Here is a 25,510-nt window from a genome sequence, read left to right as displayed (position 1 = left end):
AGTGAAGTGTTCGCAGTTTTTCTTTGTGTCTGTTGACTCTTGTGATGAAAAGTGGGCAGCACATGGAATCGAGGCTTGAGTGTTTAGAGGTGAAGGAAGAGCTTATAATAGTGCTCACGGGTTCTCTGGCGATTCAATTTTTTTCCTCTTGAAATTTGTAGGGGCCTTTTGGAAGGGGTATTAGGGTGAAGAGAACAGAGAGACTTTTAGGGCAATAGAAAAAAATCTGCCAGACTCCGTGCACTCCTGGCAGGTGGGGGAGGTGGTTAATAACTGGGAAGACACTGGAAAGTGGGGCCCCTTCTGCATGGTTTGGGCTTAAAGCCCTGGCCAGGCATAGTGTATTGAACCTTGTGTCCCCTTCCCAGAGTCACTGCAGGAGCTGGTGTCTCACACAGTGGTGCGCTGGGCCCAGGAGGACTTCGTGCAGAGCCCTGAGCTGGTCCGGGCCATGTTCAGCCTCTTGCACCGGCAGTACGACGGGCTTGGGGAGCTGCTGCGCGCCCTGCCCCGGGCGTACACCATCTCGCCGTCCTCTGTGGTGGACACCATGAACCTGCTTGAGTGCCTCGGCCAGATCCGCTCGCTGCTCATTGTGCAGATGGGTCCCCAGGAGGAGAACCTCATGATCCAGAGCATTGGGTGAGGCTCTGCCCCCTCCTTGACTGTGCAAGTCCCAGGGGAAGGGAGGGGGGACCTTCTGGGCTCCAGCTTGTCCCCTGTGTTACATCCTCTGGATAAGATAATGTCTCCTTCCTCCACCTCCTATCCTCTGGGTGATATATTTCCTCTGGTAGCTGGCTCATCTCCCTGGAGAATGTCCCTTCCCTTTACCTCTCCACACCCCCCCCCCCGGGGTAACAGATCCTGCTCCCCTGTGACTGACTCTTGGCACAGGTTTTACCCTGTTGGAGCATCAGTTTCCTCACCTCAAATGAGGAAGAGCCACACCCACTTTGTAGAGTCTCCTTGCAGCTTCAGTGAACTCTTGCTTGTAGCAGTAGCAATAATAATAATAGTATTGAGCACTCACTTAGTGTCAAGTGCTTCAATCAGTCACTCAGCAAACATTTATTGAGCACCTACTGTGTGCCAGGCCATTTCTGGGCACTTGAGGATATAACAGGCAACATGACAAAGGTCTCCCTAGGGGAGCCCACCTGGTGATGGCTCCCCCAAGAATCTGGGGCTCTCTCTAGACCTGGGCCCCACCCACACCCTCCATCTATCCCCAGGAACATCATGAACAACAAAGTTTTCTACCAACACCCGAACCTGATGAGGGCACTGGGCATGCACGAGACGGTCATGGAGGTCATGGTGAATGTCCTCGGCGGTGGTGAATCCAAGGTAAGGGTCCTGCACAGGCTGAGGAGCTCAGCGGCAGGGGCCATGGAGGGCAGGCACTGACCACTGGCCGACCCTGCCCACCCCAGGAGATCCGCTTCCCCAAGATGGTGACAAGCTGCTGCCGCTTCCTCTGTTACTTCTGCCGCATTAGCCGGCAGAACCAGCGCTCCATGTTTGACCACCTGAGCTACCTGCTTGAGAACAGTGGCATTGGCCTGGGTGAGTACTCCCGAGCCCAGTGCTGCCCCCCAGACAGCAACAGCCCAGAGTGGTCAAGCCTGGGATGGGGAAGCACAGGCCAGAAGAAGCACCCGACCCAGGCTGGAGAGGGGTGGTCAGGGAGGGCTTCCCAGAGGAGGTAAGATAAGCAGGAGAGAGACAGGTGGCTTTGAACCTCCAAAGCGCATTCTCACCACCTCTGTCCCCCACAGGCATGCAGGGCTCCACACCCCTGGATGTGGCAGCTGCCTCTGTCATTGACAACAATGAGCTGGCCTTGGCATTGCAGGAGCAGGACCTGGAGAAGGTGCGGAGGGAGGAGGCCTGGACCCTGTGGGCACCTGCTGAGTCAGGACCCATTCTGCAGGGCCATTCTGGATGGTCCAGGACCAAATCAGAAAGGGAATAATTTTCAGGGAAAGAACAGGACCCAGTCACTCATTCACGGGGCTGAGGGCAAATTGACGCTCCACCCTCCCCAGCTGTGTGGCGTTGGCACATTTCTTCGCCTTCTGTGCCCCTACTTCTGGGTGTAGCGCTGAAGGGCATGGCTCTGGAGTTCAGCAACTTAGATTTAACTCTCCCCACTCCCTTGTTGCGTGGCCTTGGACAAATGACTTAAATTCTCCAGGCCTCTGTCTCCTCATTTGCAGAATGAATATAATAATTAAAACAATGTTATAGAGTTGGTCAGAGGATTAAATGAGCTGATCTGTGAAAGCATTTACAAAACAGTAAGCACTCAGTAACACTTATCCACTATTATAGTATTTGTTTAACAAATATTTATTGAGCACCTGCTATGTGCCAGGACCTGTGCAGGGCAGTAGGGGTATGGCAGTGATTGAGACAGTCAGGAACCCTTGTCCTCAATCTAGTTGGATAGTGTAGTTGGGAGGATGGATAATAAATGAGATGAAAAGGTAAAATATGTGGCACATTAGCTGGTGATGGGTGATAAAGAGGAAAAGAGCAAGCAGGGGAAAATATCGAGTGTTAGAAGGGCGTCCAAGTTTAGACAAGAGCGGTCAGAGAAAGCCTCCCTGAGAAAGGGACATTCAGGTAAAGCCATGAAGGGGGTGAGGGGCCTGCGGACCCCAGGGGGAAGGGTATTCCTGGCCGGGGAGTAGCTAGCCCAAGGCATGAGGCGGGAGTGGGCCTCATGATTTTGAAGAACAGTAAAGAGACCAGCATGGCTGGGGCAGAGGGAGCGAGGGGTGAGTGGTGGGAGGTGCGGGCAGAAGGTGTGGGGAAGGTTGTGTGGAGGGTCTTGTGGGCCACAGTGAGTGTTCTGGCTTTTACCAAGTGTGATGGCACTACCGGAGCATTCTGAGCAGGGGGAGGACATGACCCAATTTAGGTGTTTGCAGGGTCCCTCTGACTGTGTGTGGCACAGACCGGGAGGGAGGAGGGAGCCCAGAGTAGAGGCCCCCTGATGGCAGGTGGGAGATGAGGGTGGGCCATGAGAGTTATCGTTTGCCGAGGGTTCCAGAGATAATCGGAGTGTGGAGCATCGGGGATTGGCAGGGACCTGAGACTTGGGGAGGAAGGTAGTGTGGGTCTGGCCTCTGGCTGAGCCCTCCTCTGCCCCCAGGTGGTGTCCTACCTGGCTGGCTGTGGCCTCCAAAGTTGTCCCATGCTCCTGGCCAAAGGATACCCGGACATCGGCTGGAACCCCTGTGGTGGCGAGCGCTACCTGGACTTCCTGCGCTTCGCTGTCTTCGTCAATGGTGAGGCAGGTGGTGGCGGAGGTGGCAGCTGAGGCTGGGGTCACCGGCCAAAGCCTCCCTCGAGTGTGGCCCACATCTGGAGCTGCAGGCCTGGCCTGGGCAGGAGGTGGGGTCTGGGCATGAACCCTTGAAGTGCTGGGTCCAAGGCTGCCCAGGGAGGGACCCTGGGCTCATGAGGCCTCCTGACCCCACCGAGCCACCAGGTGAGAGCGTGGAGGAGAATGCCAACGTGGTGGTGCGGCTGCTCATCCGCAAGCCCGAGTGCTTTGGGCCGGCCCTGAGGGGTGAGGGCGGCTCGGGACTGCTGGCCGCCATCGAAGAGGCCATCCGCATCTCCGAGGACCCTGCAAGGGATGGCCCGGGTGTCCGTAGGGACCGGCGGCGTGAGCAGTGAGTCTCTTGCCCCCTCCTCAACAGAACCTGCTCTCCTCTTCCCTTTTGCTGCCTCCCCACACCACCCTCCTTCCCCTGCAGCTTTGGGGAGGAGCCCCCCGAGGAAAACCGGGTGCACCTGGGACACGCCATCATGTCCTTCTACGCTGCCTTGATTGATCTGCTTGGACGCTGTGCACCTGAGATGCATGTGAGAACCAAAGACCGAGGGTGGGGGCAAGCACGGCCAACCTTAAACCTCTTTGTTCGGTCATTCAAAATTGGTCCTGGGTTAGGCAATGCTGGGGACACAGCAGTGACCAAGGCAGCCCCAGACCCCACTCTCCCAGAGCTCCCTGTCCAGTGTGGTGGAGGACCAGGCAGTGAGAGCACAGGGTGGTCAAGGCTGCATGGGAGATGCACAGGCAGGGGCAGGGCTGTGTATCTTGGAGTTAGCCCCGTGAGAAGGAGTTCTGCTCCACCTGCCAATCAATGCATCAGGAGGGACAGAGTGGGGTAATGACCAAATGGGTTATGGCTTCCCAATAATATGCCCCTCTCCCCTCCAGCTAATCCAAGCTGGCAAGGGTGAGGCCCTGCGGATCCGTGCCATCCTGCGCTCCCTCGTGCCCCTGGACGACCTCGTGGGCATCATCAGCCTCCCACTACAGATCCCCACCCTGGGCAAAGGTGGGATGGGATGGGACTCATCAAGGGGGTGATGCTGGGGAGAGAGTTCTGAAGGGCATCCCTGACCCCCCCCATTTCCTTGCCCACAGATGGGGCTCTGGTACAGCCAAAGATGTCGGCATCCTTTGTGCCTGACCACAAGGCATCCATGGTGCTCTTCTTGGACCGTGTGTATGGCATCGAGAACCAGGACTTCCTGCTGCACGTGCTGGACGTGGGATTCTTGCCCGACATGAGGGCAGCTGCCTCGTTGGACACGGTGAGTAGCCTGGCCACCCTCCCTACTTCCAGAGTGGGAAGAGTGTGCTCTGAAATTGTGTGCACATCCTGATCCGCCCTCCCCCACCATCACATAGAAGACAGAAGACAAAACCAAGGAAAACTGAGTTCTGGGAAAGGGGGTGGTGGGATCTCCAACACCTCAGGTTGTAAGAAATTATCCTCAGTGACAGCTCACAAAGATCATGGAGACACAAAGACCTGAGCACAACAATACTAATGACAGGTGACAATGCCAAGTAAGGTGAGGACTGAGAACTGACCACTGGTTGGGCCAGATGGAGGTCACTGGTGACCTTGACAAGCAGTTTCAACAAGGCAGTGGGGCAAATGCCCTACTGGAGAGAGTTTAAGGAGCCTGAGAGGTGAGGTGTGGGGACAGTGAGTGTTGACAGTCTTTACACAAGTTGGTGACAAAGAAGGCAGAGGGACGGAGATGTGCTGGAGGGGTGACCTTGGTCAAAAGAAGTCTCTTCTTAAGATGGGAGAAATAGCCGTTAACTGGGAAAAGGAACACAGGAGCGTGACCCTATAACCATCAGCTTATCAGAAATGCGGGAACAGAGAAACAAGCCTACTGACACCACCAGGAAGTGACCAGGAAGCCAAAATGTAGGAAATTCCTTTGGACCAATGATCCAGTTACTCCGGCAAATAAATACTATTAAAAGGGGGAGGAAAAGGGACAGTTGCAGATGAAAAGACCTAAGAGACCCATCAGCTAAACATAGTATGTTGATCCAAACAATCTCAGCTAAATGCAAAGCAACTTTTGAGACAATTGGAGAAAGCTGATCATGAATATTAAGACATTGTTAATTCTGTGAGGTGTGATAATGGCAGCATGGAAGGTTAAATAGAAGTATTTGTCTGAATGGAGACACATATTTGGGTATCTTTGGGTAAAATGGTATATGGCTGGTGTTGCATGAAAATATCACAGGAAAAAAGGTGGGGTTAGAGGAAATAAACATGCGGAAGGTGGAAACTGCAGAACAGTCTCATCGAGGTAAAGAGGGTTCACTAATTGGCTTCTCCACTTTTGTACGGGTTTGAAAATTTGCACAGTCCCAAGTAATAAGGGAGTGGAGACTAGGAGGAGCAGGTTTGGGGGACAGCCCAGAAGCCTGGGCCGTTTGCTCCGAGTTGTCCAGCGCGAGCGCCCGGGCAACTCCAGGAGCCAGCGTGGGGCCTGACGTCCCCCGTCTGCGCCCCAGGCCACTTTCAGCACCACGGAGATGGCGCTGGCGCTGAACCGGTACCTGTGCCTGGCGGTGCTGCCGCTCATCACCAAGTGCGCGCCGCTCTTCGCGGGAACCGAGCACCGCGCCATCATGGTGGACTCGATGCTTCACACGGTGTACCGCCTGTCCCGCGGCCGCTCGCTCACCAAGGCGCAGCGCGACGTCATCGAGGACTGCCTCATGGCGCTCTGCAGGTGGGGCGGGGCGGGGCGGGGCGGGGGCGGGGCGGGACCCGGGGCGGGGCGGGACCGGGGGCGGGGCGGGGCGGGACCCGGGGCAGGGCGGGGCCAGGGCGGGGCCGGGGCGGGGCGGGGCGGCGGGCTGCGGGGGCTTCAGGGTGAGAGCCCGCGCCCGCGGGATGTCCCCGCAGGTACATCCGCCCGTCCATGCTGCAGCACCTGCTGCGGCGCCTGGTGTTCGACGTGCCCATTCTCAACGAGTTCGCCAAGATGCCCCTCAAGGTGAGCGCGGGCGCTCTGTAGCGCGCTTATTTCCGTGCCCCGCCCACCCGGTGCTCCGCCCTCGGACTGGGGGGCTCATTTCTGTCAGCACCCCCAGGCCAGTTAAATTGCAAATGTGAAGCCATTCTGTAGCATTCTCGTTTGCCTACCGGGGTTCCCAGAATATTCGCTTTGCGTCATTGGTGCCTCTAACACTCTCTAATTAATGTTTAATTTGCTTAACAGTGAGCCAGCCGGCACATATATTAGCATATATTTGCATGGGGCACACCACTTTCCCTAAGTGGCATGCTTGTTTTCATGCCCAGACCACCAGCCTTCTACTATTCAAATGAGTACATTTATTTTAATAAACAGTACCACAGCTATTCTGAATATTTGCACACTGTCTCTCCTGTTACTTTTTTTAATTTGCAAGCTAGTTTTCCTAAAGAGATATTTCCAACTCAGATATCTTGACTATTTTGCATCTAAATCAGTCCCTATTTCAAATTTACATATTGGATACGGAGGCCCTCTTCCCAATTACCATATATCTGTATGGAGTGCTGCTAATGTTTCTATTTGGCATGATAATTTACATAAGAGCAAACCACTGCATCCACACGTCTGTTTACTCACAACCCTACTCATGGATTGCTTGTGTAAAGCAACACCAGACAAATCCAGCTCCGGTTTAATGCCCATCCTGACTCTAAATTAGAATTGCTAAATTTGCATATTAAACTGTCCAGGACCCCTCCCCAATAAGAATACCATTCCCCTCATTAGCACCATTTGCATAACCCACACCTCCTTTATAATGTAAAAGCACTGGCAGCCCTGGGCCTCCCATGACTTTCATTTGCCTGCCACCTGCTTTTGTCCCCTCATTTGTGTGTCCCCCTTATTCCCACCCAGCTCCTCACCAACCACTATGAGCGCTGTTGGAAGTACTATTGCCTGCCCACCGGCTGGGCCAACTTCGGCATCACCTCAGAGGAAGAGCTGCACCTCACAAGGAAACTCTTCTGGGGCATCTTTGATTCGCTGGCACACAAGGTCTGAGCACCCAGGAACCCTGAATGAAAGCTCTTTGGAGGGGGTGGGGTCCGAAGTCAGGAATCAGAATGAAATCCCTAAATGTGGGGTTCAGGGAGGAAGGCAGTTTGAATCCAAGAGAATCCATGAGTTGGACCTCTGGTTTGTGTGTCATGGAAGATGGGATGAGCCTCTCATTTGGGGACCTGGAGGAGGTAACAGGATAGTTTGAAGGTCCAGATGGGACTGAGGTTTGGGTTTCAGGAAGAGAGACTATAATTCATGTTTGTGGGTGCAGGGAGGGGGGTGGCTGATGGGAGGGGTAAATTTGAGGTCATTGGGCTCCAGGGACTGCAGGCTCAGCCAGGCCTGCAGTGACACCCCTGTCCCTGGCATCCCCAGAAATATGACCCAGAGCTGTACCGCATAGCTATGCCTTGTCTGTGCGCCATCGCAGGGGCCCTGCCCCCTGACTACGTGGATGCCTCTTACTCATCCAAGGCTGAGAAAAAGGCCACAGTGGATGCTGAAGGCAACTTTGATCCTCGGCCTGTGGAGACCCTCAAGTAAGACCTAGAGGCAGGAGAGGGTGGGGCCTGGGGGCAGAGAGAAGTAGAATGTGACTGTCAGAGATGGAAGGAAGGGCCAGCCCCACCATCTGCTGACCCTGTGCCCCCTAATAGTGTGATCATCCCAGAGAAGCTGGACTCCTTCATTAACAAGTTCGCGGAGTACACACATGAGAAGTGGGCCTTCGACAAGGTTGGCCTCAGGGTCCTCCCCTCCCCAGGAACTCCTAGCCCTGCCTCAAAACCCTAGCTTTCCTGAGACCCTTAACTCTTCCTGAGACCCACAGCCTCCTCTGGAGCCCTCAGCCCCTCCAGGGTTCCCTCTCTGTGTTCCCCCAGCTGCTGTCTACCCCTCGTCCTGCCCCCACCCTCAGCTCTGTGGTAACACTGCCTCCCCCCACCCCTTTTCACCTCCAGATCCAAAACAACTGGTCCTATGGGGAGAACGCAGATGAGGAACTGAAGACCCACCCCATGCTGAGGCCCTATAAGACCTTTTCGGAGAAGGTGACCAGGCCTTGGGGGCCAGTGTCAGGGTTCTGAAATGAAACCTCCAAATTTGGGGCTTCAGGGAGGAGTGAATCTGCTTCACGGGCTTGTATCTAGTTAGATCCCCCTCCATGGACTATGCCTTTTCCGTGAACTTGGTTGCCTCCCCCAAACCCAGGACTCCTAGTGTTCCTTCTGGAAGAGCCAGAGAGCCTGGGTTTGATTCCTTGACCATACTTAACTTCTCCGAGTCTCGTGTGTAAGATGGGACATTGAGAGTTTGTTCGGGAAGCTCTGTTACAGAGCAGGGGAGAGACCTAGGTTCGAATTCTACTGGCCCACTTCCTAGCCATGTGCTGGGGGCTTCCCCCTTCTTGGGATCCTGGAAGCCAGGAAAGCTGAGCCAGGATCTCATACCTCCACCTTCCTCTCACCTCATTCCACCAACTCCCCTTTCTCCTGTCTACCCCAGGACAAAGAGATCTACCGCTGGCCCATCAAGGAGTCCTTGAAGGCCATGATTGCCTGGGAATGGACCATAGAGAAGGCCAGGGAGGGTGAGGAGGAGAAGACGGAGAAGAAAAAAACGCGGAAGATCTCCCAAAGTGCTCAGGTGGGGGCGGGGTCATGGGGTGGGAGCGGCTGGAATAGGGCCAGGGAGGAGGTGGGATGAGGGCTGGAGGAAGGCCAGCAGCGGGGTGCAGGAGAAGGCCCAGGAAGGGAGAGGGCAGAGGAAAGAGGAGGGGTGGCTTAGAGGCAGGGCCTTAAGGAGAGGGTGCAGAGCAGGGGCCTAGGGCCAGGTGAGGGGGGTAGACTGGCTCCCGGCCTGGGCTTCCTGCTAACCCATCAACCCCCACATCTCTCCCTTGCCCTCCCAGACCTATGATCCGAGAGAAGGCTACAACCCCCAACCGCCCGACCTCAGCGGAGTTACCCTGTCCCGGGAGCTGCAGGTGAGACCCCTGACCTTTTATTTGGGGGGTGTGGAGGTGTCTGTTGGGGTGGGGAGGACATCTTCTGAGTCTGGGCCTTGACTCTCCGCATCCACTCCCAGGCCATGGCCGAACAGCTGGCAGAAAATTACCACAACACATGGGGGCGAAAGAAGAAGCTGGAGCTGGAGGCCAAGGGTGAGGGTGCCCATCCCACTCCCGCTCAGGTCCCCCTTCTCCACGGCCTCCTAGTCATAGGCTCTGGAATCATAAGGGCTTACGTTACAGTTGTGTGACTTTCACCTTCCACAATTGCTTTCATCCCCTTGAACCTCTGTGTCTGCTTTGGTATGGTGGGAGTAATGGCGTTTACTACCATAGGGCTGTGGTGAGCATGGGACGAGCATCCTAAAGCAATGTTTTGGTTATTTTAACTCTGTCTTTATTACAATAATCACATAAGCCTTCAACTGCAGGAACCACTTCAATGAGAGTGGGAGTGGCCTGGGTCCCTCCCAGCCCCCTGATTTCTGATCTTTGCCACCCCAGGTGGTGGGACCCACCCCCTGCTGGTCCCCTACGACACGCTCACTGCCAAGGAGAAGGCACGAGATCGAGAGAAGGCCCAGGAGCTGCTGAAGTTCCTGCAGATGAACGGCTATGCGGTCACCAGGTACTTGTTCAGGGAGCTGGACCTGGGAGCAGTGGGGAAGAGGGGCAGGACTCACCAGGCAGCGGCTGGGGGAACTGAGGCCAGTGTAGGGAAGGCAGGGCCAAAGAAGGGAGGAGGCTAAGAGGGTGGGGTCTGGAGAGAAGGGGTAAAGAGGCAGGCCCACTCCAGGGAGGAGCTGGGAACTCGGGCGAACAGAGTTGGAGCTAGAGAAGGATGGGAACAGGGTGTTCTGCGTCTGGGCCAACCCTTCCCTCCACCTGTCCATGCAGGGGCCTTAAGGACATGGAGCTGGATACATCTTCCATTGAGAAACGGTTCGCCTTTGGCTTCCTGCAGCAGTTGCTGCGCTGGATGGACATTTCCCAAGAGTTTATCGCCCACCTGGGTACAGAGAAGTCCCTCCCTGCTGCCCACCCTGCCTGGGACCCCAGTCATGCATGTCTCCTTCCTCCCTCATCTAATTGCTGTGCCAGACAGTGTTCCAGGTGTTGGAAATAAGCAGAGAACAAGACAGACAAAGACCCCTGCCCTGGATTCCGACAATTAACGTCAGAAATAACTAAATCTCTGCACTTGTCGGAAGGTGGTTAGTGTTATGGAGAGAAGACTATACTAGAGCCAGCTAAGGATTGTGGGGAGGGGAGCATTCCAGAAGACCTTGATGGACAGAGGAGGGAGCCGTGTGGACATAGGGGGAGGGTATTCCAGGCAGAGGAACAGCCAGTGCAAAGGCCCTGAGAGGTCCCTGCTACGAATACTACGCCCATTTGGCTGCAGCAGAGTGGCTGAGGGGGAGAGTGAGAGGAAATGGGGTCAGAGAGGTGACAAGGCAGCCTCTGGAGTGGTTTCTAAACCTATATAGAGCTCACATTTATTTCAAAGTTTCACATTGGAAGTGTTCGGGGTCTTTATTTAGAAGTTTGGTGATGCTTTGGTGATGAGAAATATGCCATAGGAACTTAACTCTTGTTTCTATCAATTAGCCTATGGTCAAGTGGGTTTCCTTATACATGGTTTTGCTTGAAGTTGCAGTTTCCAGGAACCTAAGGAGGATGTTAAACGAAAACTTACTGTATACAGACCTCCAAGGTGGGAGGAGATGGTGCGAGGATGTTTCTCACGGTGCCAAAACAGAGCACACACATAATAATTAGAGTCAGCATTATTATTTTAAGAGTGTTAGTTATTACTGTCACCATCATTATTGTGTTTCAAGTTGATTTCCGTTTTAAAGTTACCAATATTGACTTCTTGTTTCATTTGGTCTATCATTCAGTAATTCCAAATTTACTCAGTGCCAGGTATGGACGTTCAGGAAGAAAAGGGCTGTGATAGGAGAGGAGGGGGACATTCCATGGCCTTGCCCCATCCCAGCTTGCCCTCTTCCCCATTCTTAGCCTCAAGAAGGGTTTGATCAAGGAGTTAGGGCAGCCGATGAAAGGTAGGAGAGAGGGGTTTATCTCAGGGCCAACAAAGTGACTTCATGTCCAGAATTTACCTCCCATCACACCCTAACTCTGCCCCATCATAACACCCTGAGTTCCCTAGCCTTGAACACACCGTGACCCCTTTTTGCCCCCCGCCACCAGAGGCTGTGGTCAGCAGTGGACGAGTAGAAAAGTCCCCTCATGAACAGGAGATTAAATTCTTTGCCAAGGTGAGAGGTGGGCTCAGAAGCTGGAGGGGGCTGGGAATTGAATGATGGGTTCTCCTCACCCTTCACTCAGTCACACTTATCTCCTCCCCACCCCACCCTCAGATCCTGCTCCCTTTGATCAACCAGTACTTCACCAACCACTGCCTGTATTTCTTGTCCACACCAGCCAAAGTGCTGGGCAGTGGTGGCCACGCCTCCAATAAAGAGAAGGAAATGATCACCAGGTGGGCTACCCTGTGACCTCTGACCCAGTGCCCTGACCTCACAGCACTGTATCCCTGGACCTTATACTCCTATGGCGCACCTTAGGGCCTCTGGCTTGGGTGCTGGGCACTCACCACCTCTGCCTGCTGTCCTGGTGTGCCCAAGACCAAGGGCTTTCCCAGGACACGGGACTGTCATGCAAACAGGTCGCCCAGTCAGAAAGGCAGACCAGCCTCCCCACCCCACCCCCAACATGCCAGCTCTTGCCAGTCACTTTCAAGCTTACTCATCTCTCTGCCCCTCCCTACCCCTCCTGTCTCCTTTTTTTCCTTCCCCATCATCCTACCTCCTCCTGGCTCTGTCTTCTGTCCCTCTCTCCCTGTCCCTGCCTCCTCTAATTGTGTCATCACCGCCCTTGTCCCCTTGGAGTCCTTGTACCCTGCTTCCCCTGTCCTTCTATTTCTTTCTCTATCGTCAGCCTCTTCTGCAAGCTTGCCGCTCTTGTCCGTCACCGAGTCTCTCTCTTTGGTAAGTAACTTTGCTCCCTGAGCTCTTCTTTATCTCCCCCCTCTTCCCTCATCACCAACCCCACCCTAAAGAAACAAGGCCCAGGTTCATGCCTTAATTGTAACAACCTTTACTGTGTTCTTTCCCTGGACTCGACGTGGACTAGGTAGACTTGGGGACAGGGCAGTGACTTGGAGAGTCCTGGGCTGTGCCCTCATGGAGCTCCCAGACCAGGGTGGGGGAAACAGACTCATCACCAGAGAGTAGGAGCCTGAGGGGTCAGGGCTTGGATGGGGAGTCTGGGTGGGAGTGGACAGAGATCATTTGGGGTGAATGTAGAGGGAGGTACTGTCCTGTAGTCCTTCATCCAAGCTCGTCTTCCTCCCTCAGGGACGGATGCCCCAGCTGTGGTCAACTGTCTTCACATCCTGGCACGCTCCCTGGATGCCAGGTAGGGCTACAGGTCATGGTGCCCATTCCTAGATTTTCCGAAATCTAAACTCTCAGATTCTAGAACTGTGGTGCCCCCACTTCACTCCTAGGACGGTGATGAAGTCAGGCCCCGAGATCGTGAAGGCTGGCCTCCGTTCCTTCTTTGAGAGTGCCTCAGAGGACATTGAGAAGATGGTAGAGAACCTGCGGCTAGGCAAGGTGTCACAGGCACGCACACAGGTGAAGGGTGTGGGCCAGAACCTCACCTACACCACCGTGGCCCTGCTGCCCGTCCTCACCACCCTCTTCCAGCACATCGCCCAGCACCAGTTTGGAGATGATGTCATCTGTAAGGACTCCTGACCCCAAGGGAAGAGGTGGGGGGTGGGGGGTCAATTCAGCCAACACCACCCATCCCTGTGTGCCAGATAGAATCCTCAAGTGTTTAAGTGTGTATTTATTGAGTGGATTTATTGCCATAAGCAAAGTTTGCGTTCACTAAATTAGTAGGTGATAGAATGAGTTGATTAGGATATGAGTTCAGCAGCTCTAGCCAAAGAGTCTAAATCACCAGTTTAAGCAAGACAGAATTATATTTTTGTCTCATGTAACAGTCTATTTGTAAGTGGATCATAATGTCAGGATCCCAGGTTCCCTCCATTTTGTTGCTCTGCCATCTCTGAAATATTGCTTTTACCCACGTGGTCCAAGATAGCACACCATTATATCCTTATTCTAGCCAGTATGAGAGGAGAAAAAGCAAAGAGGAGGGCATCTCAGTTTTTTTAAAGGAACAACCTAGAAGTGGTCCTCATCACTCCTGCTTACATCCATCCCATTGGCCAGAACTTAGCATGTGGCCCATGTTGCTGCAAAGGAGGCTGGGAAAGTAGCCTTTATTCTGGGAGGTCATGTGTAGAGATAAATATTGTAGGTCTATTATTAGAAAGAAGAGAAGTACAGAAAGAAGGTAAGAGCAGGCACTGGGAGTCAATTAGCAGTGTCTGCCATGTTTATTCTACCAAATGGCACCTCACCTGGGATCTTGTGACAGAGTACACACAGTGTGTGACATACTGTCATTAAAAAGACATAGGCAAGATGAAACACCCAATGGGGTGTCAGGATATTGTGTGTTCAGGTACTCAAAAGTACCCTATAAGATGTGGCCTGGACCATGGGGGAGCTGGAGAAGGACAGGAAGGGTTGGCAGGAGAGGTGCTCAGGAGACTGAGGGGACAGGCTGTGGAGGGGAGGTGTTCAGCATGAGGTACAAGGCCCTGATGTGCGGGCCTTGGCACAGTGGGGCCTCCATGAGACAGACTAGGGAGAGGCTGAGGTCACTTTAGGACTCAATGGTTGTGAGCAGCCTGCAGAAGCCCCAGGGGAGGCATCCAGAATGGACTGTAGGGCTTATGGGCTATGGGGACTGAGGGATAGTAGAGCCATATCCCCTCTCGCTGTTAATTTGAAATTAGAACCTAGTGATAAAAGTAAGAAAAGTAGCACTTGGATGGGGTTTTCCCCCCAGAATTGTTAAGAACTTGACCCATTTGCTTTACCTTTCACTTTATGGGTGAAATGTTCTGCAGACTTTCCTGAACTTTTGAATGTGAGTTGCACACATAGTGACATCTTATCTCTAAATATTCAGCTCGTGTCTCCTAAGAACTTTCTCTCATGTAACCACTATATCAATATCAGCCCTAACCTGACTATATTTAAATTTCCCTATTACCCTCAAAATGCTTTTGATTTTTTAAAAAAATTCAGAATCCAGTGAAGTTTTTCTCATGGCTTTGTAGTCTCTTTTCAATCTAGAACAGTCCCCCTGCCCTTTTGCCTAGTGACATTTGTGAAGTTGATGAGGTCCTTAGCCTGACCTTCCCAGGAGAATGTGTGGCTAACCTGAAATTGTCAGGATTGCATGCTTGTTTGCATTTTTCTGGAGAGAGTTCCTGTCACTATCATCAAAGAGATCCATGACTCCTCTCCAAGGGGAGGACAACATGAGCCTTTATTGAGTGCCTGCTGTGTGCCTTGTTTTAATTACTTTCCAAGTATTAACTCATTTGATCCTCACAATAACCCCCACGAGGAAGATACTATAATTATCCCCATTTTACAGATAGGAAAACAGACCAAGAGAGTTATATTTGATCAAGTCACAAAACTAATAAATAGCGGGCAGATCTACAGCCCCTGCTCAGGGCAGGGGGGTTGTGGGCACTGGTATGGTGGGCACATCCTTGACCCCTGTTCTCTCTCTCTCAGTGGATGACGTCCAGGTCTCATGCTACCGAACACTGTGCAGTATCTACTCTCTGGGAACGACCAGAAACTCTTATGTGGAAAAGTAAGAGGAACAACCATAGTTTTTGAGCTGGAGTGGGCACTGTGGGGGCTCAGGGAGGGGAGGATGCAAGAGAAGATGGGGGAGTGAAAAGTAGGGGAGATGTTCAGTCTTCAACAACAGACACCTACGTTGTGGCAGCTGCAGTTCTCCAAGGTGGCCACATGAGGGCACTCAGGGGAAGGCCAACAATGGAAGCGGCGATCCCAGGCGCTGGAGGGGTACTTGCTGGCCCTGATGCCAGGTTGTTCTTCGCTGGGGAACAAGTTTGCCCTGGAAGGGGCTTGCAGAAACAAGGGTGGCACATAGCCATAGCACACTGGGGGCACTGGGGAGAGCCCTGGCAGTGCCCATGTGGGCTCTCCTGAGCCAGGATCACGAGTGGAACAAGAGGGCCCTGAGGGAAAAGCCACGTCTATGCCCACGGTGAGCGGCAGCTCTGCTCCAAAGGGTTCTGGGGAGAGTCACTTCTGGGGAGGCCAGGGCTGGGACGCAGGTCCAGGTGGAGGAAGACATGGGAGCTAAGGAGCTCCCTCTTCCAGGCTGCGACCAGCCCTTGGGGAGTGCCTGGCCCGCCTGGCAGCGGCCATGCCTGTGGCGTTCCTGGAACCTCAGCTGAACGAGTATAATGCCTACTCAGTGTACACCACCAAGTCTCCCCGGGAGCGGGCCAGTAAGTTGTGTGGGCTAGGGCAGCTGTCAGGGTCCCATTCCACCCAGCACAGGACCCAGGGCAGAGCCCATTTTGGGGGTAGTGTGGCCCAATCTGGGCCCTGAGGGGCTGGGGATTCCCAAGCTTGGGGGTGCTCCAGATTGGGGAATCCCAGGGTTTGTGGGGACCCTAGTATATGGTATGGACTGATGTCTGAGGGTAATGGGTTGGCATGCCCTGATCCCTCCCTGCACCCCAGTCTTGGGGCTCCCCAACAGCGTGGAGGAGATGTGCCCTGACATCCCGGTGCTGGAGCGGCTCATGGCAGACATCGGGGGGCTGGCCGAGTCAGGGGCCCGCTACACAGAGATGCCACATGTCATTGAGATCACGTTGCCCATGCTGTGCAGCTACCTGCCCCGCTGGTGGGAACGTGGGCCTGAGGTGCCCCCACCCGCCCTGCCTGCTGGGGTCCCCCCACCCTGTACAGCTGTCACCTCTGACCACCTCAACTCCCTGTTGGGGAATATCCTTCGAATCATCGTCAACAACCTGGGCATTGACGAGGCCTCGTGGATGAAGCGGCTTGCTGGTGGGTCTGGGGGCGTAAAGCTTTGGAGGGCTGGGGCCCCTTGATCTAATGGTCTGTTGGGGAGATCCCGGGGTCCATGGTCTCCTGGGAGTTGGGAGGAGTCAGAGTCTAGGTTTTCTCAGGATTAAAGGTCAAGGGTCATCACAAGGGGTCAGAATCTCAGGTTCAGAGAGTCTGGGCTGGATGGATGGGTCCGGGGAATCCTCCAGGCTGGATTCTAAATTTCTGTAGCCTTGGAGGGGATTAGGTCAGGGTTTAGGAGCTGGGTCAGAAGCCTGAGTTCCTTATGCAAATTGTCAGAGGATGAGGTCCGTGATAAGAATGGGGTTATAGGTCAGAGGTCAAGAAATTAATCTTTAAAGGGTTGGGATTTCTGGTTTGGAAGTTCCGTGTCAAAAGTTGGGTCAAACTAGAGATGGGGGCTGGAATCGGAGGCCAGGATCAGAGCCAAAGGCTGGGGTAAGAAGCCATAAGTCAGAAATCATGTAGTGAGGAAGAGTCTGGGAAAGGACCAGGTCAGAAGTTAAAGACTAGGGTGAGAGGTTACAGGCTAGGGTAAGATATCAGCTAAAGATTCAGTTGGGGTCAGAGGTCAAAAACATGTGTTAGGCTGGGATCATAGGTTAAGGTTAGGGGTTATGGTTGGGATCAGGGTTCAGGGGCGATGTTAGAGGTCAGGGCCCAAGGTCAGGTGTGGGATTAGAGATAGATGCTGGGGTCAGAGGCCAGAGTCAGGCTGGGGTCAATGATAGCTGCTGGGTCAGAGGAATCATGGGATGGAAACAGAGGTCAGAGATGGGATCAGAGGTCAAATGCTGGAGTTAGAGGCCAGCCAGCTATGAGTGTCCCCCACTTTGCTCCTGCAGTGTTTGCCCAGCCCATCGTGAGCCGGGCTAGACCAGAGCTCCTGCACTCACACTTTATCCCGACCATTGGGCGGCTGCGCAAGCGGGCGGGGAAGGTGGTGGCCGAGGAGGAGCAGCTGCGCCTGGAGGCCAAGGCAGAAGCTGAGGAGGGTGAGCTCCTGGTGCGGGACGAGTTCTCTGTGCTCTGCCGGGACCTGTATGCCCTCTATCCTCTACTCATCCGCTACGTGGACAACAACAGGTCAGCATGTCCCCAACCATCCCCTACATGCCCTAGCCTGACCTCTGGCTTCCCGGAACCCCATCTGGCCCTTCACCTTCTGACTTGCTATAAACTTCTTGCAATTCTCACTCAACCTTCCGACTCCAACCCCATTGCCTCTGGCTCAACAAAATCCAACCCACTGGATTTGCTCCCTCCTGCCCCTCTGTACCTCCTAAACCTGAGCCCCTGTACAGTTGCAACGTCAGCCATAAGGAGCCCTGCTTTACCCTCCAGCACTGGGCCTCCAGGCTTGGGTAGATGAGCTAGCTGTCTGATATTTGTGCAGTGAAGCCCAATCATCGGGCCTTCCTCTGTCATTGGGAGAAGAAAGGAAGAGTCCAGATGTTGCCAGTCTCATTTTCCCCAGAAACACAGAGCTTTAATAAAATTGCTAACATCTCCCTAAAATCAGAAACTGTTTAAAGAATTATTAACTCCTAGGTGGAGCCTAATCCAGGGATAGTAAATGAATTTCAACTCCACTACCATCCGGGTAGGAAAATCTTTTAAGGTTGCACAGGGCTTTGTGAGAAAGCCCTGTCTGTTGTGGAAGCAGGAAGGGATGTGGTGGTGTGTGCGCTGGATACATCTTTGCACACCCATCTCTCTCCTCACCAGTGGGTATTACTACGGGGTAGATTCCTAGGAGTGGGAGTGTTGGGTCGAAGAGTTGTGTGTTGCGACTTTGTTCATTTGCATTAACATGGATAAATCTCACAAACATCAGGCTGAATAAAAAAAGCCAGGAAAATAAAAAACAGAGTACACATCGTATCACTTACTTATGTAACGTTCAAGAACAGACAAAAATAATTCATGGTCTGTAAGTCAAGATAAGGGTCATTTTTCAAGAGGAAGGAAGTAGGTGTGGCTGCGAGGGACACAAGGGTAGTTCTGGGGACTGGAAATGTTCTATTTCTTGACTTGAGTGGTGGTTACACAAGTGTGTTCACTTTGTGATAATTCATCAAGCTGACACTTTATATGTACGTTATATTTCAATAAAAAGGTTAAGAGCCCTAACCAGTTTGGCTCAGTGGCTACAGCATCAGCCCATGGACTGAAGGGTTCCGGGTTCGATTCTGGCGAAGGTCACATACCTTGGTTGCAGGCTTGATCCCCAGCCCAGCTGTGGCGGGTGTGGGAGGCAACCAATAGATGTGTCTCTCTCACATCAATGTTTCTCCTTCTCTCTCTCTCCCTCTCTCCCTTCCACTCTCTCTGAAAAGCAATGGAAAAAATATCCTCAGCTGAGGATTAAATAAAAAAGTTAGAGAAAGAAAAAAGTTTGTAAAGCAATGGTCATTTAACAATTTTAAATGATCTGAATGGCCAGCCAGATTACCTAGAAAACTCCACCCCTTCCTTTGGAGTCTCCTGGTCCCCCTGATCCCCTCCCCTGAGATCCTCTGTGTGGAGCCCTCTCCTGGGTGTCCCACCCCACTCCTCACCTGCCCTTTCCCTGATGCCCAGGGCGCACTGGCTGACGGAGCCCAACCCCAGCGCTGAGGAGCTGTTCAGGATGGTGGGCGAGATCTTCATCTACTGGTGCAAGTCCCATGTGAGTCCCTGCTCACTCCACCCTCCCCTCATACCTGAGAAGCTGCTGCCCCGAGGTGCCCTCCCCCCACCCTGTCTGACCCCTAGTACTACCTCTGCCACCAGAACTTTAAGCGTGAGGAGCAGAACTTCGTGGTCCAGAATGAGATCAACAACATGTCTTTTCTGACTGCTGACAACAAGAGCAAAATGGCCAAGGTGGGAGCTTTGCTCTGGGAAGTGGCCTTAGCAGGGAGGGAGGGAACACCCCCCAGGCTTCCTACCGGCCCCCTCCTCATCCGGCTGGCTGCCCAGTCCTGGGTCCTGGTCACATTCCCTGCAGCCCTCACAGCTTGGTCCTCTCTCATCTTGCATTTCCTTCCTCTTATCCCCAGGATCCCATGTCCCTCTGTCCTCTCCCCCATACTTCTCAGAACCGCCCTCTAGAGGGTTCTAAAGAACAAACAGGCCCACCCTGATGGAGGTCTGGGAGGGCCCTACTAGGGGATGCACGTCGGTGGGGCAGAGGAGCTTGGGTCGGGCCAACTTGGAGTTAGGCCCGGGGTTGTCTGAGGGACTGGGGTAACCCTTCTTGTCTCTGTCTGCCACCTGATGAAGCAGGCGGGAGATGTACAGGTCAGCCCCTCGTCTGGAACCTTCTGCATGGCTCTTGGCTAATACCCTCTTCCCCACAAACCCCAATCCCTGCACCCCCTCCAGAAAACCCCTGCCCCGCCCCCATCCTTGGCCAGCCACCATCCTCTTTCTCTCCCCCCTCCTCCCTGCCCCCAACCATCTATTCCCTTCCCAACCCTCAGCTTTGAGCAATTTTTTTTTTTTTTAACTTTTATTAAAAAAAAAAAAAAAAGACCACCTCTCAGCTTTACCCAAAGCATTGAAGCATTGTGGGCTGAGGTCGTGAGGAACGGGAATGGGGTGGGACAGGCACGCGCATGGTGAGTTTAAGGCTTGGGCTCTGGAATTAGACAGACTTGGGTCAGAATCCCGACTCTGGCAGTTGGCTGTGTGACCTTGGTCAACAGTCATCCTTTTGAGCCTCTGACGGCATTGGGCCAGGGCTCTGCATGTACGGCCTCCACATTGTAAGCCGGTGTGGATGTGGCTCTGGCCAAAGCGTGTCACCAGGGCTTCTCATTGGCATGACTGGGGTGGTCCTGACCACGGGTCTGCACACAAGGCTGCAGAACATGGCTGTGGGACTCTGTGCCCCATGTTTCTGTTCCCAGATCTTTCTGGATCTCTCTTGCATCTTCTGTCTTCCTGTCTCCTTGTACATCTCAGTCTCTCTTTTTCTTCCAACTTCTCATCTCTTGAGACCCTGCATCTTTATTTCATTCTTGGGAACTCAGTCTTGATATGAAGTGTGGGGTTGTGCATGTTGTTTGGGGGGGGGTGCTGTTGTACTGAGAGTTCTTAGGGGATTCTTGGAGCCCTCCAGAGGTTAAGAAAGGCCTGGAATTGGGAATCTGTAAGGGTTTGGGACAGGAATTGGGAATTTGGGATAGAGGCTTGGGGCTGGGAGGGTCAGGGCTGGGCATCTGAAGTGAAAAATCAGCAAGGTCTGAGGCAGGCTCTGGGATTAGGGAGGGGCTGCCTGGTATCCAGGCTGGGGGCTAGAGTATGGACAATGGTGTTGGGGTGGGAACCGGGCACGGGCTGGGCTGGCACTCAGGCTGGTGCTGAGCCCCATGTCCTCGCAGTCAGGTGGCTCAGACCAGGAACGTACCAAGAAGAAGCGCCGGGGGGACCGGTACTCTATACAGACATCTCTGATTGTGGCCACGCTCAAGAAGATGCTGCCCATCGGCCTGAACATGTGTGCACCCACTGACCAGGACCTCATCGCGCTTGCCAAGACCCGCTATGCCTTGGTGCCTGCCGAGCCCCATTTGGGAATCTGCCAGGATCCCACTCAGCACCCCACTGAGCCCCCAAGACCCCAGGAGCCCACTGGGAGCCCTCCCTTAAGACCCTACTGAATCGTTCCCCAGGACCCTGAGGACTTACTGGGCCCCTAGGATGTCCTGAGGGATGCCTCAGGATGCTAAGAACCCCACTTGGGAAACTGCCAGAGCCCTGGGACCTAAGGACCCTACCTGGGACCCCACTGAAACCCAGAAATATCACTAAGACCCTCTCAGATCCTCCCCACACAAGCCTTCCACCAGCTGCTGGGGTGATGGGGCTAGCCTTAGAAGGACCACATTGAGCCTTCAGGGACCCTACTGAACACCCTCCCCCAGGCCCTTGCCAAACCTATTATGACCTTGAGGACCCCACCCAAGATACCATTAGTACCCTTGAGACTCCTCTGAGACCTCCTCCAGGACCACCCATAACTCTTTGGGACCCAATGATCTCCTCATGATCCCACTGAACTTCTGGGACCCCACTGAGCTCTCCAGCTCACCACCTCTTTCCCTCAAGACCCTGCTGGTCTCTCCTTCTGGACTCTACTGACACCCAACTGAGCCCCCCAAAACTCTCAGGGGCCCAGTGAGCACCCTATGACCCTAAGTAGCCCTGCAGAATCCTAATGGCCCCTTCCCTAGGTCTACACACAATCCTCTGAGGTCTCAAGAATCCATGGGATCCATTGCCCCTGCCCCTGAACCCTCTTAAGCCCTCTGGGACTCCAAGGAGGCCTCGCAAGACCCCACTTACCCCTTGTATGGAATAACACCCTCCCCCTGATCCTTTTCAGCTGCAGGAATCCTAAGAAGCCCTCTGAGGATCCTGTCCTAAGACCCCCAGCTGCTGGGGTGACGGGCCTAAAAGGGAAAGGGTTGTGGGTCAAGGAGGACGTGAGCCCTCCGGAGTGACCCAGCCTGGCCATGTTTCCCCAGAAAGACACGGATGAGGAGGTCCGGGAATTTCTGCATAACAATCTTCACCTTCAGGGAAAGGTACGCCTCCCTAATGTGCAGCGGGGCACGCCGGGATAATAGCAACGATAAGAGCCAACTTTTGAGCACTTACTATGTACCAGGCATCAAAAGAAGGACCTCAACTTGTACTCACTCCCCATTGAATTATGCTTGATGGCAGTGAAAGGGGGCGGGGCACCGAGCAGCCTCGCTGAGCGCAGGGCCATGCCCCACCCCCACCGCTCCCGAAGCCCGGCCAAGGGCGTTGGGGTCAGGGTGGGGGTCCTCACGCCCGCCGACTGTTCCTCCTCTCAGGTGGAAGGCTCCCCTTCTCTGCGCTGGCAGATGGCCCTGTACCGGGGCCTCCCGGGCCGCGAGGAGGACGCGGACGACCCCGAAAAGATCGTGCGCAGAGTCCAGGAGGTGTCCGCGGTGCTCTACCACCTGGAGCAGGTGGGCGGGGCCCGCGGGGTCCAGCTGCGGCGCCGCGCGCGGACGGGCAGGGGGCGGGCCCTGAACGCGTGGGCGGGGCCTGGGGGGAACCTCGGCGTTTCCCGCGGGGCAAGGGGCGGGCCTTGGGTCTGTGGGTGGGGCCTGCGTGGAGCCTTGAGTTTAAGTCGAGGCTTAGGATGGAAACTTGGATCGGCGTGCTCAGCCTTGGGCCCGAGGCAGAGCTGTCGGCCTGGTCGTGGGGCCTGACGGGGGCGACTGGACTCTCTGGGGAGGGCCTGGGGTGGCTCCTGGAATGGGGCGGAGCCTGGGCAGAGGCCCTGGCCTGTGGGCGGGGCCTAGGAGAGGCGCTTCGGTCTGGAAGCTGAGACCCGATGAGAACCTTGACTCTGTCAGTGGAACCAAGGTGTTTCTTCGGTCTTTTCGTCGGGCCTGAATTTGGACCTGGGCACAGATGGGCAGTTTCACTCGGGCTGGAAGTGGGGGTCAGGCTAGGGGCAGAGTCTGGGGACGTGACATTGTCCCCCGCCAGGTGGAGCACCCGTACAAGTCCAAGAAGGCCGTGTGGCACAAGCTCTTGTCCAAGCAGCGTCGGAGGGCGGTCGTTGCCTGCTTCCGCATGACCCCCCTGTACAACCTGCCCACGTAAGACACCCCGGGCGGAGGGCGCTAACCTCGGAGAAGGGGTGGCTGAGAGGGCAGGAGGATGGAGTGCGAATGTTGGTGGAGGCACATTCGTGGGAGGTCAGGAAGCAGAGGGCAGAAGGTCCCGCTGTCACCCCGCACCTTTCTCGTGCAGGCACCGGGCATGTAACATGTTCCTGGAGAGGTACAAGGCCACCTGGATCCTGACTGAAGACCACAGTTTTGAGGACCGCATGATAGATGACCTTTCAGTGAGCTGGGGCCTGCCTGGGGGTGTGGGGGCAGACCTGGATAGGGCTGGGGCTGAGGCTGCCTGTTGCACACCTCCAGGGGTCACCCTTCACATTGAGGGGTATAAGAAAGGTGGCCTCTGGCTTGGGCAGAACCGGGGGTGGAGGGGCTGCAGGATGTGGGGCATGTGAGAGAAAAAAATCCAGCCCATCAGGGCTATGGGGGAGACAGGAGGGGATACTCTAGAAGTCCCTCCCCCAAGCCCCACACGTCCCCCCAGAAAGCTGGGGAGCAGGAGGAAGAAGAGGAAGAAGTGGAGGAAAAGAAGCCAGACCCCCTGCACCAACTGGTCCTGCACTTTAGCCGCACTGCCTTGACTGAAAAGAGGTGAGGACCCTTCCTAGGTCTTGGGAAATGAGCCCACCACCTCCCTGCCCCCAGCAACCTCCCTGTTCCTTCAGAGACCCTCTGTGTCCTAAGGGAGCCCCCAGGCTGATCTTTCAATGTCACTTTACTAGAACAGGCAGGGCCACCATGTACCCTTGTGCAGGCAGAGCACTTAACAAGCGCATCTCTGAAGGTTTCACATCACAGGCAATACCAATTTTGACTTTTCTAGAAGAAAGTGTCTTGCTCAAACAAAACCAGTTTATTATAGGAACAAACCAGTAAATTATGACAAATTTCCAACAGAGGGAAGTGTGGAAGGGGGCCCTTTTTCTAATTCACACAAAGGCTTCATATGGGATAATGACAGTCTTGGGAATAAATAACAGTAGTAATGGTGCTGCTGCTAACAGGTGACATTTATCAAGTGCTTATTATTTGTCAGGCACCACGCTAAGCACCTGACATCTATGTTCTCTCACTCAATCTTCATACTATGAGATAGACACTATTACCCACTCCTTTTTGGGGACAATGAAATGGTAGCACAGGGATTTATTTTTCTCACATAACATGAAGTCAGGAGGCAGTGACACAGTGACAGTCACAGGGTCATTCAGGCTGACAGGCTTGCTCAAGCTTTCTGAGCAATTCTGAGCTTTTGTCTTGTGTCACAAGATGGATGCTGAACTTCCAGACATGACACATGCCAGGCAGAAAGAAGGGGAGAGAATTTTTTTTTCCCTCTAAGCAAGACCAAGATCTTTTTATGCAAGAGAAGCCCTCCTTGGTGGGCTTCTGTACATATCTCATTGTCCAGAATTCTGATATCAGGCCATCACTAGCTGCAAAGGAGGCTGGGAAGTTGAGTGTCCTGGAAAAGCAATGACTCTGGAGTTAGACTATCCAGGTTTGAATCCCAGTAGTAGCTGTGTGACCTTGGCCAAAAAGGATCTTTGTGCCTCAGTTTCCTTGCTGGTAAAATGAGCCTCGTAATATACCTACCTAATAGGATTATTGTGAGAATTAATTTATATATATAACTTAGAACAGGGACTAACATAGGGTAAACATTTAATAGGTCTTGGCCATTATTATTATTATTGTGAAGCCCAAGGACAGGGTGGTTGGTTATAGTTGTCAGGGTGACAAGATGGACCCAGAAACTCCAGGCTTCCATCACACCATTTTAGCCACCCCAGTGGAAAGGGAGCAACTCTACCAATAGCTTCAGCAAAATTCCCCAAATGAGATTCACTGGACCATCTCTGACCTGCTCTTGTTGCCAAGCAGGTAGAAAGTACTGATTGGCTCAGCCTTCATCACAGGCCCACTCTGGCAATGGACAGTTTGCCCTGTGTGAACCACACAGGCTGAGCATGGGGAGGGGTGGCTTTCCAAAGGAAAACTGGAAGCTGCTATAAGATGGGGGTCCTCTCCGTTGGGTCCTGACTATCTCCCTGATTACTTCTTCAGCAAACTGGATGAAGATTACCTATACATGGCATATGCTGATATCATGGCAAAGGTGAGGCCCTGCCCCCATCCCTGGCAGGTTCCCTTCTCCTCAGTTGCAATGTCTGTCCACTGAAAGGACTGGGGGTGGGCAGAGGTATCTCCTCTGTTCCCCACCATTACTAACTGATGCCCCATCTCCAGAGCTGTCACCTGGAGGAGGGAGGGGAGAACGGTGAAGCTGAAGAAGAGGTTGAGGTTTCATTTGAGGTAGGTGGGATCAGGAGGTCTGGAGGAAAGGGATGGGAGGCCCTGACTTCAGTCATCCCCATTCATTTAGCATGCATTCACAGAGCAGT

At 53.9% G+C, this 25,510-nt stretch overlaps 1 protein-coding gene across 2 annotated transcripts in view; it reads left to right on the top strand.

Annotated features, from left to right (window-relative positions):
* Window positions 1-25,510, top strand: part of RYR1 (ryanodine receptor 1) — a 98,417-nt gene that overhangs the window by 36,504 nt on the left and 36,403 nt on the right. For both annotated transcript variants that reach the window (XM_081119962.1, XM_081119961.1), the window contains exons 39-77: window positions 369-642; window positions 1,236-1,350; window positions 1,437-1,569; window positions 1,782-1,876; window positions 3,164-3,299; window positions 3,503-3,689; window positions 3,774-3,882; window positions 4,241-4,361; window positions 4,451-4,620; window positions 5,858-6,078; window positions 6,255-6,345; window positions 7,246-7,386; window positions 7,768-7,931; window positions 8,049-8,127; window positions 8,352-8,441; window positions 8,896-9,036; window positions 9,302-9,376; window positions 9,478-9,553; window positions 9,905-10,028; window positions 10,298-10,413; window positions 11,618-11,685; window positions 11,788-11,909; window positions 12,368-12,417; window positions 12,787-12,847; window positions 12,939-13,177; window positions 15,103-15,184; window positions 15,724-15,854; window positions 16,093-16,425; window positions 17,292-17,532; window positions 19,030-19,117; window positions 19,222-19,314; window positions 20,817-20,987; window positions 21,963-22,022; window positions 22,299-22,436; window positions 22,966-23,078; window positions 23,233-23,329; window positions 23,590-23,696; window positions 25,173-25,224; window positions 25,356-25,421. In XM_081119962.1, coding sequence (XP_080976088.1) covers window positions 369-642; window positions 1,236-1,350; window positions 1,437-1,569; window positions 1,782-1,876; window positions 3,164-3,299; window positions 3,503-3,689; window positions 3,774-3,882; window positions 4,241-4,361; window positions 4,451-4,620; window positions 5,858-6,078; window positions 6,255-6,345; window positions 7,246-7,386; window positions 7,768-7,931; window positions 8,049-8,127; window positions 8,352-8,441; window positions 8,896-9,036; window positions 9,302-9,376; window positions 9,478-9,553; window positions 9,905-10,028; window positions 10,298-10,413; window positions 11,618-11,685; window positions 11,788-11,909; window positions 12,368-12,417; window positions 12,787-12,847; window positions 12,939-13,177; window positions 15,103-15,184; window positions 15,724-15,854; window positions 16,093-16,425; window positions 17,292-17,532; window positions 19,030-19,117; window positions 19,222-19,314; window positions 20,817-20,987; window positions 21,963-22,022; window positions 22,299-22,436; window positions 22,966-23,078; window positions 23,233-23,329; window positions 23,590-23,696; window positions 25,173-25,224; window positions 25,356-25,421 — 4,970 coding nt within the window. The remainder of the gene's footprint in view (window positions 1-368; window positions 643-1,235; window positions 1,351-1,436; window positions 1,570-1,781; window positions 1,877-3,163; window positions 3,300-3,502; window positions 3,690-3,773; window positions 3,883-4,240; window positions 4,362-4,450; window positions 4,621-5,857; window positions 6,079-6,254; window positions 6,346-7,245; window positions 7,387-7,767; window positions 7,932-8,048; window positions 8,128-8,351; window positions 8,442-8,895; window positions 9,037-9,301; window positions 9,377-9,477; window positions 9,554-9,904; window positions 10,029-10,297; window positions 10,414-11,617; window positions 11,686-11,787; window positions 11,910-12,367; window positions 12,418-12,786; window positions 12,848-12,938; window positions 13,178-15,102; window positions 15,185-15,723; window positions 15,855-16,092; window positions 16,426-17,291; window positions 17,533-19,029; window positions 19,118-19,221; window positions 19,315-20,816; window positions 20,988-21,962; window positions 22,023-22,298; window positions 22,437-22,965; window positions 23,079-23,232; window positions 23,330-23,589; window positions 23,697-25,172; window positions 25,225-25,355; window positions 25,422-25,510) is intronic.

This window comes from Miniopterus schreibersii (assembly GCF_964146895.1).
Source record: "Miniopterus schreibersii genome assembly, chromosome: 18".
Lineage (NCBI taxonomy): Eukaryota > Metazoa > Chordata > Mammalia > Chiroptera > Miniopteridae > Miniopterus > Miniopterus schreibersii.
The sequence above is the reverse complement of the archived record's forward strand: the minus strand, read 5'-3'. Positions and strand labels throughout refer to the sequence as shown.